The following is a 16,201-nucleotide window of genomic DNA, read 5'->3' as shown; positions in this document are numbered from 1 at the left end:
AGTTCTGACAGCATTTAAACTGCTCAATTTTCTCAGACCCTTTCCAGTGTATGTTTGGTTTCCAGCTACACCCGTGTATTCCTGATTTGATGCTCGGTTTGACTTGCTTGGACCCAACTTCGCCTGACCCCTTGTACTGCGCTCTCTCCAGCTGCCGACCCGGATTGCCTGACCTGCTTCTGTGTTTTGTTTGTTTCCCTATATATGTCTGTAGTCTGACTCCCTCCAGTATTTGTCTGTTAGTCTACTCCCTGCCCCGCATCCCTAGTGAGCCTAGGGACTGTCGCCCAGTTGTCACCCTGGGGCCTAGCACAGTGGGGCAAGTAGGTAGAAACAGGAGTTGCAGGTAGTTTCAGGGACTTCCAGTTACCCAGACCCCAGCTCCCTGACAGAATCCTGTAGAGTTGAGGAATTTTTTATTGGAACAGCTGGTAAAAGCAACGCATTTCTGGAACTAAAGTCCTCAAGCAAACACAACATGTTATGTCCTTCAATATATAATTGTTGCACAAAATGTCTTCGCCATTAAAGATTCTCCACCATAAACATAGACTAAATATACATACAGAAATAAAAAAAAGTGCCGCTCAATTTTAACCTCCTTATTACTCCATCAGTCTGGACAGATCTGGGCAGTTGGCTTCCATTTAAGATAGTGAGATGCCATGTATTGTGCGCCTGCACATGGCGACTCTTGTTTTGTTGATTTACCATTCTAGTGCGCTCACATCTACGTAGATGAGCAGCAGCAGCCGAGCATCCTGGGAGATTTCACCAAATCAAAAAAATGGAATGAATTTTACATCTATGGAAATTAGTTTGAGCTAACCCCTAAGACAGGGGCGTAACTATAGGGGGTGTAGAGCACTCGCTACTGGGCCCAGGAGCCATAGGGGGCCCAAAGACCCCCCTTTTACATACCAGTACACCAACATTATAAATGGCACATGGTTGATAGGGAGCCCTGTTACAGATTTTGCAATGGGACCCAAGGTCTCCCACGCCTCTGCAAGATGTATGTGCAACAATTATATATCGAAAGACATTTGCATAAGAGTGTGAACGTAATGATCCGTTTTACCTTGAGATTGAAGGGGTCTGTCTTTTGTGATACAGGCACCATTTTTAAAGCATAAGGGACCTCTGTATCATGTTATGTTTGTTTAAGAAAGGGGACTTTAGTTCCAGAAATGCCTTGCCTTTACCAGCTGTTCCAATATATATTCCTCAACTCTATTGGATCCTGCACTTCTTGAGATCTTTTCAAGATTCTGCATCTTTTATTCTACTCACCTGGGAGGAGGTTGGCTACCTGCCCAGGGACTTCATCTACCAAAGCAGCGGTTCCCAGGGGTTTATCTATGGCTTGCACTAGTGTTATGCCTGCAGCCAGGGGCGTAACCAAAGGCTCAGGGGCCCTGATGCAAAAGGTGATCTGGCCCCCTCCCCCCTCTATCTGTATCTGTACCCGTACCCATACCTAAACCATGCTGCACAGAGGCATAACTTGAAGCTCCTGGGCCCCAATGCAAAACCTGTAACAGGGCCCCCAACTATAATGGTTTATTAATAGTACTAGACTCCCTATATGGAGAAGAGAGGCCTTATGGGCCCCCTAGGGCTCCTGGGCCCGGGTGCAGCTGCATCCCCTGCACCCTCTATAGTTACGCCCCTGCCTGTAGCACAACCTCATCAGGTGGGAGTTTACGGTTCGGATTGGTTTCTGTGAGTTAAAATGTACTCACCCTATAGTGCACTATTTTTTGTCTGTCTTTGAGCCATATTGCATATACCGCTTGTATGGTATTGCTCGGACTGAGGGGCAGCAAATTTTAAATCTTATTAAGTACACCATACATGAAGTATATATGTTCTATACTGGTTCTTTAGATTGGGGGTCCTTTAACAGCTGCTATGAGGATAGTTCTACCTCTGCACATACCATGATATGTTTTATAATAGGACACAGAACGTCTTAGGGTGGTATCACATGGGAGACAAAAATCGCACGTTTTTGCCTGATGCAAGAGTCAGTAAAAAGCAGATTATGAAACCAATGATTTTCAGTGGTTTCTTTCCCATCTGCAATGTTTTCACTGCTCCGATGTTCAGAGAACAAAAAAATTGCGGCATACTCTATCGATCGTTCTGCAATGTGCGATTTTGTTTATCTCCCACGTTTCCCTATGGATCCTCCTTTTTATAGCAAAGCAACAAACTTGCATTGCGATGCAATGCGATTTTAACATTAGAAAGTCCTATTGACTTTTAGAGGGAAAAAAATTGCGCAATTTTATTGCGGGCGGCAGGAATACGATGTGAGATTAATCTAAAAAAAAGCATCGCTGACACGCAAAAATTGTGGGAACAAAGACGTGATTTAAAAAAAAAAATCTCCTGCTCTTCCTGTGGAATCCGCGGCCCATCCGCAGCATCAACTGTGGACGGGCCACGGATCGGACAGCTTCCATTAACTTCAATGGAAGCCATCCGTGCGGAAACCGCAGTAGAATGGAGCATGCTGCAATTTTTCATACGCGAGTGAAAACCGCAATGGGTTTCCGCTCGTTTACATGTAAAATCATTTTTCCATAGCATTCTATGGAGGGACCAAGCTCCTATCATTTAAATGCACTTGTATGAAGGGACAATGCTGCGGAATTCAGAGCCGAACGCCTGCTCCGGATTCCGCAGCAAAAATCCGCCCGTGGACATGAGGCCTTACAGATACAGCACTTGCCAAGCAAATCAGCGTGGCACATGACACCACTGTTATAGTTCACCTACGCTATTTGTGTAGTACAACTGCTGATTGACTTAGTATTGGAATAAATGCCATATGTGAGTAGTGTGACGCACTACATTAATAGTACAGTGCGCTGCTGTTTCCTTGGCAAATGCTATATTTGTATGCAAAGGAAACGAGTGGTCAGGGTGAACTCACACGGGCACTAGGCAGATTGGTCAGAGAAAGGCGGACTTTTTCTCCAGTGACTTCCCTGCTATTTTGATGTATGTCTGTTGCATTTTTGCATTAACCCCTTAAGGACCAGGCTGTTTAGTACCTTAAGGACCAGACACTTTTTAGGGATTTTACCCATGTAGCGGTTTTACTGCCCTATTTTTTTTTCCTTTAGTAGAGATGAGCGAGCATACTCGTCCGAGCTTGATACTCGTTCGAGTATTAGGGTGTTCGAGATGCTCGTTACTCGTAACGAGTACCACGCGGTGTTCGGGTTACTTTCATTTTCTTCCCTGAGAAATTTGCGCGCTTTTCTGGCCAATAGAAAGACAGGAAAGGCATTACAACTTCCCCCTGCAACGTTCAAGCCCTATACCACCCCCCTGCAGTGAGTGGCTGGCGAGATCAGGTGTCACCCGAGTATTAAAATCGGCCCCTCCCGCGGCTTGCCACAGATGCATTCTGACATTAGTTCAGGGAAAGTGCTATCGTGTTGGAGCTGCTATAGGGAGAGTGTTAGGAGTATTTTAGGCTTCAAGAACCCCAACGGTCCTTCTTAAGGCCATAAATCTTCTCTATATGCGCTCAATGGGGCCGGCGGCAGCAGCGCCGACCCCATTGAGAACATATAGAAGACAAATCCTTCTTCTCTGCCACAGCTGTAACAGCTATGGCAGAGAAGAACGATGTTTGCCCATTGAATTCAATGGAACCAGCAATACAGCAGGTTCCACTGAAAGCAATGGGCTGCCGGCGAGCGCGGGGATGAATTGTCGGGAAGGGGTTAAATATATAAGCCGTTCCCTGCAATTCATCCAGAAATGTGTTACAATAAAAATATATACCGGCGTATAAGGCGACGGGGCGTATAAGACGACCCCCCAACTGTCACCTTATACGCTGGCAATACAGCGGAGCAAAGAATAAAAATCATTACTTACTTCTTCTGACGTTCTGCGGCGCTGCTGCAGGCTGTCGCTCCCTCCTGGTTCCTGGCAGAGCATTGATTTCTCTATGAAGGGCTTTAAATCCCCGCCTCCAGAAACACACGTGCCTTCAGCCAATCACAGCCAATGACAATGATGTCATTGAATGGCTGTGATTGGCTGTGTTTCTGGAGGCGGGGATTTCAAGCCCTGCGTCTAGAAAGCAATGTTCTGCCGTGGACCAGGAGGGAGCGACAGCCTGCAGGAGCGGCGCAGAACGTCAGAAGAAGTGAGTAATGATTTTTATTCTTTGCTCCACTGTATTGCCGGCGTATAAGGTGACAGTTGGGGGGTCATCTTATATGCCCCGTCGCCTTATACGCCGGTATATATTTTTATTGTAACACATTTCTGGATGAATTGCAGGGAACGGCTTATATATTTAACCCCTTCCCAACAATTCATCCTGCGATCGCCGGCAGCCCATTGCTTTCAGTGGAACCTGCTGTATTGCTGGCTCCATTGAATTCAATGGGCAAACATCGTTCTTCTCTGCCACAGCTGTTACAGCTATGGCAGAGGAGAACGATCTTTACGCTGACAGTGCGGGGGGGGGGCCCACTCTTGCCGCTATTGTGGCTTAATAGTGGGACCTGGGAACTTGAGATGCAGCCCAACATGTAGCCCCTCGCCTGCCCTATCCGTTGCTGTGTCGTTCCCATCACTTTCTTGAATTGCCCAGATTTTCACAAACGAAAACCTTAGCGAGCATCGGCGATATACAAAAATGCTCGGGTCGCCCATTGACTTCAATGGGGTTCGTTACTCGAAACGAACCCTCGAGCACTGCGAAAATTTCGTCCCGAGTAACGAGCACCCGAGCATTTTGGTGCTCGCTCATCTCTATCCTTTAGCTATCAAAATTATTTTTGCTGTGTTTTTTTTTTCCGTGACATATAGGGAGATTTTTTTTAATATCTGTTTTACTGACTTTTTTGTTTTCTATTTTCTGTTTTTTAGTTTTTTTCGGGGCAAAAAGCTAAAAAAAAATGATTTTTTTTAACATTTCTAGTTTTTTTAACTAGTATATTTACACTAAATTAAAGTACGGGAACGGATTTCTCATTTTGTTTCAGACATTTTGATATATAATATTTATGGTTTTGGATTACAGGGCGCTTATAGCGACGTTTTTGGTTGGCGTTGGTTTTTGGTTATTTTCTTTCTTATGTATGTATTGTTGTTTTATTCTGTAATTTTGTTTTACTTATGTATGTAATTATGTTTTTTACTATCCATGTCCCCCATGATGTCATGTAAAGAAGGGGAAATATAAAAACATTAAAAACAATCACAGAAAATGGTCATATACTTACTGACTAAGGAGGGCAGATAGCTGTATCCTCTCATCATGCAGGTAGCAGACTACCAAATGAGGGAGCTAATTGTACCTGTGAGGGACACCGATGAGTATTATATTACTATAATATAATACTTTAATATTATAGTATTATAGGGACTCACTACAGGCAGGGAACCATGACGTCATGTAAGACCTCTGAGGGACATTCACATGTTTTTTAATTTTTTTATTTAACACTTTCCCACTATAGCTGGGGCATCCATAGGAGCCCCAGTTACAGGGAAAAGCACCCCCTGTAGTGATAGTAGTCACTGGCAGAGCTGGCCAGGGTCTAGTATGACCCTCCAGCTCTGCTGTAGCAGGGAACCCCAGTGGTCACATGACCCCCCGGGCTCCCATAGTGAAAGTTACACTTTACTTTCACTTTCTAGTACACAGCGCTCATTGAGCACTGTGTACTCAGGGAAGGAAAAGGCAGGAAGGGTTAAATACTCTTCCTGCCTTCTCCAGGTTATCAGCTGTCACTAACAGCTGATAACCCCTTGTGCCTCTGACTGATTGCAGAGACAGGAGGCTTAAAGTGCCGCTGTAATTTTACATATGGCTAAGCTTTAAGCCCAGGACCAGGCGCCGTGAATTTACAGTGCCTGGTCCTAAACGGGTTAAAAATGTGTGAGTTGCATCAGATTTACTTGTGTTATTAATTTGTGTGAAAAAATAATCACAAGTGGTTCCAATACTAACATGTTAGAAAAACGCATTGCACTCGTAGGCAAATCGCATGGCATATGAGTGTGATGCATTTTTTTCACACTGCCATAGAAAATAATGGATGGTTCTTGAACAAGAATCGCCCAAAAAACAGGACATGCTCCAGTACTTTGATCTCACACTATCGGTCCAAGAGAAAAATTGCTCATTGTATTAACCCATTGAAAGCAATGAGTTATTTTCCTGTGCGAATTCTGTCCATTTTGCAATTGGGGATATTGCCTGTGTCAATACACCCTTAGTCAAACAATGAGAGGATCTCTCATTCTTTTGATATTCTTCACCTATCAGACATATATATGATATACCATATGTAACCTTTAGGCCTGTTTCACACAAGCGTATTATTGGTGCATTTATGTGCTCATAATACAGACATGCATCCTGGTCCAACCACAGCATCGTATATCCCTATGATGTTTTGAGTTTGAGTCACTAGACCTGCGTTTGGGCCAGCACCCTCGTCCATATCACCAGTGCATCTAATAAATTTGTGTGAAACTTGGCCCTGAGCACCAGAGGGGCCTGTTACCACCAGGGAACATTGTGCCCAATCACAAATTTCCCTGCAGCTGCCCCCTATGTAATACGTAGACAAGGGCATAACTCCCAACTTTTTTGTCGGAAGACTTATCTTTAATTGTGTAAAAGATCCATTTTTTCATACATATCTATAATCTTGAAGATTGAACCATATGATGGAATAATATGCAAATTTGGGCCCAATATACATGTCTGAACCATATAGATAATTTATGGAGCAATGCAGTAAGCTGATTAATGCAAATCTATTTCCCAAGTCAAAAGGAGGGACATTCAAGTGGCAAAGAGGTACAGAGGAATTCGGATCAAAAGTAGGGACTGTCCCGCCAAAAGAGGAACACTTGAGAGTTATGCGATATGGCTCATAGAGTGGGCTCCTCCATAGCTATGCCAGGCTTGAACTTCTAAACTAATGCTGAATTTCCAACCACGGGACACTCAGCAATGTAGAACATTTTGCTTCTGGCAAGTTTTTGAATGATTACTTTGGATATTTAGAATCTCACATCAGAGAATGCTGTTCATGTAGCATAATGCAGATTTTGAAGCGTTAGATCACCTGGCAGCCTTGCTGGCTCTATCCGCAGTCATCTGAGGTAAGAGGCAATGCAGAACACGACTTTGTTTTGTGGCCAAATCAGAACTTGAAACAGCAGAAGGGAAAACAAGGCTTGTTGCGAGACCCGACTAATATGTCAATTCTGGAGAAGCTCACGGCCACCCATTGGCCGTTTACGTCTACAGGACTCATTTGTGCATAATTGATCTCAGTTATGTGATTGTTTGCTAAATGAGTCAATATTCCCAAAATTAAGTTTTAAGCAAAAGAGATGTGTTTCTGAAGCCTTTCATGCTTGCTATGCTAACATTGTGCTGATTGCAAGAAAGTATATAGCATTTGGCTATAGAATGCATCATAGTCTTAAAGTGGACCTGTCGGCTTTCCTGGAATGTCTGTTTTAGTAAATACTTGTATTTTTCACAAATTAAGGAGCATCTTAGAACTCTGTGTTGTGCTGTTCCTCTGTTAATCCCCCTGGAAATGTATATATAATTAACAACTGAGTGTTACTATTGTCTTCAATGGCATATATCTCTACACTCTGACAATATTAAAACACTGCTGACAGTATCAGACTATGTAGGGTCCGCACAGACAGATCAACTTCTAAATAGTGTCTAGCCTTCATGGATCACCTGAACTATAGGGGAATGTTTAAAATGATTGTAAATTCAATAAGTTTTTTATCCAAAGTTGTTCTTGACACTGTCACTTTAATAAATATGACTTGACAAAATGGAATGGTGCATAAAAAGTGTATGGCAGGGTTGCTGTGTATGTTGAAGATGGGGTTTTGTATGTAAATAAGGGGCCATAATTAGTGGGTTTCCATACAGAACCACGCATGGTGAGGACGAAGCATGTGACTGCAGCATGGTTACTGTTGCAAGGCATGGAGGACCTAAGTTATGAGCTCCCATGGCAAGTGTATTGATAAGGATATTGCTTAGAGGACGAGTAAGGAGTTGTAGCCAACATAGTGGGTAAAGCCCTATCGAATGCTGAGCCATTGCCAGAGTTAGCCACAATTCTGCCAGATGACTAATGCCAGGAGAGCGAGACTGCTAGAAACTGAATAGAGCTAAGCTAGTACTGTGTTTTCCCCGAAAGTAAGACAGTGTCTTATATTAATTTTTGTTCAAAAAGGTTTAACTTTTTTACGTGTATAGCTGCCTGGACACTATTTAAATTGACTTTTTAAATTAACTGTTAGCAGGGCTTAATTTTGGAGTAGGGCTTATATTCCAAGCATCCTCAAAAAGCCTGAAAAATCATTTTGCATCCTCAAAAATTCTGGAAAATCATGCTTTGTCTTATTTTCAGGGTAGGTCTTATTTTCAGGGAAACCGGGTATCAAGTGCCGATTGCCATACATTGTTTCTGCAAAAAGAGACTACCCATTACTACTGTTTTCAGCCAGTTTCTTTAGTAAAGAGCTGTTTGACCATTATGTGGCAATATCCCCTTCCTCCTCCACCATCCCGTCTCACCCTACAAGACACCACATGGGATCGGTATGACTTTTGTGAAGCCCAGGTTATCTACAGGTGATTGGGGTTTTCAAGAAATTGTGGCAGAAGTTGGCTCTGTTTTCCCTGGCTCAGTTGGGGAGCTTGCAGTCAACTTACAGGAATACCCCTTTTGGACAAGGGGGAATATTAACAAGCAGATGTCAATTTATTGTACGGTAAAGGCACCAGAATTTCCGCAGCATTCTGTCATGTGGTAATATATTAAAGTACTCAATTCAGCTCTGTAACACCTTATTATACTTCTTGTTCAGTTCTAGTGGTTCTGCCAAAGATGCCCCTGCTGGCGGGACTGTGAATCACCGCATGAAACGCAAACTATATTCTGCAGTGCCAGGACGCATGTTTGTGGTCACCAAACCTTACCAGTCCCAGGGTGAAGGAGAAATCTCTCTCAGCAAAGGAGAAAAAGTCAAAGGTAAAAGATATGCCTTTTATATTTTGGATTATTTACCGTAGTGTTTCTGATATATGTTACAATAACTATTGAGTTCAGAGGGAGAACAAGGGTAGCTATGATAGAATTAGTGATATCATCATCCATGTCACAAGGAGGGGGATTCAAAGGGCTTAATAGTTGCAGAAAACTGATACTGCTGAGGTTGGGCATGCGTGGCAATGGCTTGGTAATTGTAGTGTAGCATGGCACTCATTTCCAACAACTCTTTGCTCTGTCTAATAGATGTGAGGATGAGGCACGCTTCATAGTATACTGCATAAAGAAATGGGATGAACATATAGTATGGGACAAATACCAGTTGACCAGCAAAATGCTTCTTCTCCACTGCCTCCTCCTTTAGGCTCCCTCAACTGAAGGGCCCCCAAGACCTTCACGACAGTCATATTACCTAACCTATTCCTAAGTCTTAACAGATCTTTAAATTGACTAAAATGCTGGATAATCCTGTAGCCAAACTTGAGCTTACTCCATGATGAGATGTCCAGAGTATTGCTGCACTTTACACAATGATAATGACTGTGATCTGTTAGGTTAACCATACACAAGAGATATCTCTTCCAATCTGCCCAAACACATACGGCTCAGACAAGTATAGTAAAGGAAGAAAGCCGCTGCCAAACCCCTCTAGCAGGAGCTTGTCTCTTGATAACAAAAGCATCGGACAGTGGAAATCCAACAGGCAGATCCTTATCTCCCCCGAAATCAGCGGAGAGTCATTATGTCGCAGACACATTAGATGATCAGCAGGTCCTATCGAAATTGCCGGATTCAGGGATCTATATCTAATGTGTGTGGCTGCTTTTGTATCGTTGGTGCTCCAATGTAAGAATGATACATTTCAGAGGGCACATTAAAAAACAATTTTATTAAAAGTGAATACTCCTGAATCCTTATGTGCAGTCACTGCTTGACCTTTCCCTTTCTCTTCCCTCTCTCTGTACTTGTGCAAATCATTTTTGTTGAAATCCATGGAAATATTTAAATTTCAATGCAGTTGTTGAAAGTGAAATCTTATTGCCAAGATCTTGCAATCTAATGACTAATGTAGAGATGTAGTATAGTAGTGCGATGTAATAAATAATGGTTGCATCTCACAACCAGCAGCACACGCTCTGCTGCACAATCAATCCAAAAATAATAGGTCAGCATGCAAAGCTTCCACAAAAAAACACTTTTCTATATTTTATGCATTACAATTAAAAAGACGTTACAGTACAATAGAGATGAGTCTCCAATGTGCAGCAGACAGGTGGAAGGAAGGTATACAACATATCAAGTTCATAGAATTAAATACATGCTCAAAAAATGCATGTATGCAAAATTATATATTAACAAACATTTAATCATATAAAATGACACATCAAGCATACGAAGCATTGAATCTATGCACATAAGCAGCAGTACATAATGTGTAAAGCCCACCTTACCACCTTTATCATCAAACTGTCATTCATCTCTCACCTACTTGTCTGAATCAGAACAGTCCTCTTTCCCACACCACAATGAAGGCAGTGCCCATAATAAGTAAAAGAACCATTTTTTGCTAAATGTGTAGCTCAGTACAGACATTTGGTGGATCAGAGATAGGTTAGGACCTGCAGTACAGTATGAAATGGTATGTTCTCTTTAAGGGTACACGCACACTCAGCAGATTTTTTTGCAGGAATTTCTACTAGCCTACTAAAAATGAGTTACATTCATCGCAATAGGGCTGCATTGGCAGCAAGCACACGGATTTCTGCAAACTCCATGGGACCGCCACATAAATCTGCTGAAAATAGCCTTAGAAAGGCAGAAACACATAATAGAATGTTTTGAGAATACCATTTGACAACATATGTCAGATATGAAGGTGCATCTGTTTGGAGTAACAAGTAGATGTCAAAGGTGAGGTAACGTGTGGATTTTTCAGCTGGTGAAGAATTAAAAATCCCCAAATGTTTTGCCAGGCATTTATCATTTCTAAATCCTGACTTTACTGTATGTGTCCTACATGTCAACACTGCCACCTAGCCGCACATATACTGTATTAAAGCATTTCCATACTGCAGAGATCTTCGCTGGGATGGACTACAACAGAGGCAACACCTGCTTTAAGATAGAACACTGGGGAACACAAGTTTTGGTGACTGGGATGTTAGAACTTTTGGGGCGTATTTGTGGGTCATAGATCATGATAATGAGATTAGTTTTTCCCTATCAGGTCTGCTTATCAAGATATGACATAGGTCCATATAAATGTATACATATTGTATATGTAATGACTGCCGATCAAAAGCTGAAGGTACAAAGAATAAATAACAAAAAGCCTAGAACATGTATAAAACAAAAGTTTCTTCATTGAGTCATGTTGCTGAAACTACATTTCTATGATTTCCTGCAATGAGATGTTCCTGGACATTCTCGCTGGATGTTTCACCAGTAGTCCACCATCCTATCATCCTCAGTCCTGTTCTTTCACAGTATACAAGTAGTCCACCATCATATGTGCATCCTATTATCTGCAGTCCTCTTCTTCCATGGTCACCAGTAGTCCTCCATCATATGCGTATCCCATCAGCCACAGTCCTGTTCTTCCACAGTCACCAGTAGTCCTCCATCATATGCATATCCCATTGTCTGCAGTACTGTTCTTCTACGGTCACCAGTAGTCCTCCATCATATGCATATCCCATTGTCTGCAGTACTGTTCTTCCATGGTCACCAGTAGTCCTCCATCATACGTGTATCCCATCGTTCACAGCACTGTTCTTCCATGGTCACCAGTAGTCCGCCATTATATCCTATCCCATCATCCACAGTACTGTTTTTCCACAGTCACCAGTAGTGCTCCATCATATGCGTATCCCATCGTCCACAGTCCTGCTCTCCCACGGTCCTTATTTCCTGGTGACATCGCTCACCTTGTTCATCACTTCCATCACCAAGACAATCTGGAAATCCATCCTCAATGACTGCAGGTCCTGCGATCTGATGCTCCTGTAACTCCCAAGTGTTAAGGACAGAAGTGAGCCTATTCTCTACAAGTTCACCGGAGTTTGCGGCCTTATAGTTCCCAAGGAAATGCTTTACAACCAACCAAACAACGACCGCACACGCTCCTCAAAGTTGTCCACTACGTCTTGAAAACGCCGGTCTTTCATGAGTTCCCACATTTGTGGTCCATCGGATTTACCTGCTTTTAGCTTCTCCATGCTCATCGTAGAAAATGTTCTACATTTGTAGCCGAAGCACATTCCACTTCTCTTCAATGTCTTTCAAATTGTTTTATCAAGCCACGTTTGGTGGTAACATGTACCATATGTACTAATAGTAAGTAAATGCTGGCGGGAAAATAAATATAACTAAAATAGATAATGGCATCAGGACTATCTAAAACACTAGAGCACCTAGAATGAAATGGATGGTATGTTCTGATTTAGCGGCACAAAAATACCCAGAATAATGTTAAGGCACCATGACATTTTTTTTGTTCCCCAGTGTAATTTAGCATTTTCTAGACTTGAAAAAAATAACAGCATGTGTTTACCATCATCGTTCAGTTGTTTCATTTATCGTAATCATATCATTAAAGTGTGTTAAATGTTTAACTTCGTTAATACCGGGACCAAGTACTAAGCCGAACAATGGTCAAGGCAGAGCGCCCAAAACAATACGAGAACATTATTATTCACTTTTACTAACGTCATATTACTTTTATTAGTCTTATTTTTTCCACAATTTTATTATTGTTTCCCCCAAAATAAGACAATATTAATTTTTGCTCCAAAAGATTTGACTTTTTTAAGTGTCTGGACAGCATTTAAATTTAACTTTTTTTTAATTAAGTGTAACTAGGGCTTATGCTTGGGGTAGAGCTTATATTTCTAGCATCCTCAAAAATCCTGAAAAATCATACTAGGCCTTATTTTCAGGGAAACAGTATTATTTTGTTTTTACTATTATTACATACTTCTTATATTGTTTAATTACTACATCTATATCACTGATTAAGGGTTACACGCGATATTGCTGCGTTTTTTTTAATGCGATTCTCAATGGGACTTTCTAATGTTAAAAAGGCATTGCACAAAAATTGCAAAGCACCAACTTGCAATGCCGTCTTCTTCGTGCAGGAACATAGGCGCTGATGCGCCCATGTGACTAAGCCCTTCACATTAGAAAGTCACATTGACAATTGCGATATCGCAGCGTTAAAAAAAACACAAGTGGGTGTTCACCCTTACCCTTTGACATCCAGGCTGTGCTCGCTTTGCTAACAACCACTCCCTATCCTTTTTGTAATTCAGTCTATCTAACCCTTTTCCCTCTGCCTCCAGCTACATCCATGTTCTGTGATACCGCTGACCCTTCTCCAATTGCTATCTATTTTCAATCCCCATTTCTGACTTTTCTCTTTCTTGTTTTCAGTTTTCTATCCTCAATTGTGTCTAATTCCATGAGAACTTCACCTCTGTAGTGTCCAATTGAACTACCACTAACTACAGCCTGCACAGGCCACCTTCAATCACATCATGGGGAATATATTGTTGTAGGTGGAATCACTGACAGCCTGCAGAATAATGAAGGGACGCGAGATACTGTATTGGTTATTACATCTCTGTCTAGTATATTTTCTACTTATCACAAACTAAAGATAAATATAATAATGATGATGGCAAATTGGCACAACTAAAGTAAAAGAGATAGATAGATAGATAGATAGATAGATAGATAGATAGATAGATAGATAGATAGATAGGACCAGCCATGGTAGGAGCCCCCTAGGTCCTCAAGCTGGTGGTCTCTGGTCTTTGTGCATTCTCTATAATCCGACCCTGGCAGTCTACTAAAGATTATTTGGGTTTTGGTTCTTCTATTGTGACTTTCACTCCACCATTGCCTGGAAGAACCCTATAGTCTGCCTCACCTCAACTGAAATCTTCGAAAACTAAATCTTACATTGGAGATCCTGGAGGAGAAGGTCTTCTAACCATGCTGTTGGCTGCATATTATATTCTTGAATGTCGTCTGTGTTTTTTTGCATACTACAATTGGCATATAACAGGAATCTTGTGTATTTCTTAGTTGTGAGTGTTGGAGAAGGAGGATTCTGGGAAGGAAATGCCAGAGGTCGCAGCGGCTGGTTCCCTTCTGACTGCGTGGAAGAAATTCCCACAAAACCCCAGGAAGGAAAACAAGGTACGGCAATGACAAGTTCTTTTCAGAAGCACATTTCTTATTTGATTTATTAGAGATGATCTTCAAAAAAAGTGTAATTTTGTTTTGCTGTATTGTTTTTGAGCAGAAAGACAGTGGAATAGGAAAGGGTAATACATTACTGTGTAGGGATCTATAGCATGGGTACACAGCCTGTAGCCCAGGAGCCATTCTGTGTGGCTCCCAAACATCTGTTTGGGTCACCAATTAGCACTACACTTCTCATTACAGGCTATGAGTGAAGATGTGTGAAGATGCTTGAGCCTGCTTTCCAAGACCTACTATCAACGGTTGTGTTCCATCTTACCATTTGCATATTACCCAGAGGAGCATGCATGGCCCTATAAGTCTCCTCACACACCTTCTAGGTGCTCTCATTAAGGCGAAACAATACCTTTCACATCTATAGGTCCCACATTAGCCAAGCCAGAAACCTACTGCACACTGATGATGGGCAATAACCCTGAAACAGCTGTCTGTGCATGGTTATTTGGGCTTTGGCTTACAATTTCCAGTCATTGTTAGCAGACTTGTTTAAAAAATCTGACATTGCCTTGCAGGAATGCTGCCTTCCAATAGGTGGCGCTGCAGAGGTATTCTGTCTTTCCATCTGCAGCTGGGGTACTACCTCCATCTGTACCTACACCTATACCGTGCTGCACATAGGTGTAACTTGAAGCTTCTGGGCCCCAATGCAAAATCTGTAATGGGGCACCCAAATATAATGCTTTATTCATAGTACTTGGTTCGCTATATGGAGAAGAGAGGCCTTATGGCCCCCCTAAGGCTCCTGAGCCCGGGTGCAACTGCATCCTCTGCATCCCCTATAGTTACACCCCTGGGAATATATAGTGCAACACAACACATATTCATGACAATATCAGTATACTAGTAAACTTGACAGTGCTTTAGTCTACTTAACCCTTTAAGGACACAGCATAAGGATGCGACTATTTTTTTGACACATCTCCACTTTTCAAAAGCCGTAACATTTTTATTTTTGCATCATGATGGCCATATGAGGAATAGTTCATTGCATGGCGAGCTGTCATCATTTTGGGGTACATATGATGTTTTGTATAACTGTTTTTTCAGAGGAGGATGGGGGGGAGGCACGGTGAAAAATCATCAATTCTGCCACAGCTTTTTTTTTCCCTACAGAGTTTACTATGTGGTATAAATGATAGCGGGTCAGTACAATACGACAATAATTTTATATTTATATATATATATATATATATATATATATATATATATATATGTATTTTTTTTTAGGCTTTCCACTTTTGCACTATAAAAACCCTGTTTTGTTGGAAAAGAATTAGTTATTGGCATTGCTGCATTCAAAGAACCATAACTTTATTTTCCCTTGAATAGAGCTATGTCAAGGCTTGTTTTTTGCATGACGAGCTGTACTTTTTATTGGTACCATTTTGGATTACATGACTTTTTTGATTACTTTAACTGCATTTTTATGGGTGATAAAATTTTAAAAAAAAGTTCTTGGGCTCCATCTTGTTGTTTTTTTGTTTTATATACAGTTTGCCATGTAGGATAACAAGTATGTTCAGTTTATTGTACAGGTCATTATGGATGCAACACTATCAAGCATGTATTTTTATTATACAGATAAGTGCATAAAAAGAGATATTTTATTATTTGTTTTTTTTTTAACTTCGATATTTTTTTTTAACTTTTTTTGTAAACCTTTTTCAATGTCCCGGTAGGGGACACGAACCTGCAATCCTATGATTGCTCATGTAATACACTGCAGTACTTGTGTAATTTTCTCTTATTTTTGATATTACAAGTTATGGCACATGTAGAGGCTGCTGTGAGGCCTTCAGTGGCCATGGCTACCAATTGGCCCTCTGCAGTTGGATGAC

General features: G+C 41.5%; 1 protein-coding gene across 1 annotated transcript in view; it reads left to right on the top strand.

Annotated features, from left to right (window-relative positions):
* The window catches only part of SHANK1 (SH3 and multiple ankyrin repeat domains 1), a 252,112-nt gene that overhangs the window by 73,302 nt on the left and 162,609 nt on the right, over positions 1-16,201 (top strand). Inside the window, exons 11-12 of the mRNA XM_066572363.1 lie at positions 8,911-9,074; positions 14,184-14,297. Of these exons, the coding sequence (XP_066428460.1) occupies positions 8,911-9,074; positions 14,184-14,297 (278 nt within the window). The remainder of the gene's footprint in view (positions 1-8,910; positions 9,075-14,183; positions 14,298-16,201) is intronic.

This window comes from Eleutherodactylus coqui, chromosome 6 (assembly GCF_035609145.1).
Source record: "Eleutherodactylus coqui strain aEleCoq1 chromosome 6, aEleCoq1.hap1, whole genome shotgun sequence".
In the NCBI taxonomy this organism is placed as follows: Eukaryota; Metazoa; Chordata; class Amphibia; order Anura; family Eleutherodactylidae; genus Eleutherodactylus; species Eleutherodactylus coqui.
The sequence above is the reverse complement of the archived record's forward strand: the minus strand, read 5'-3'. Positions and strand labels throughout refer to the sequence as shown.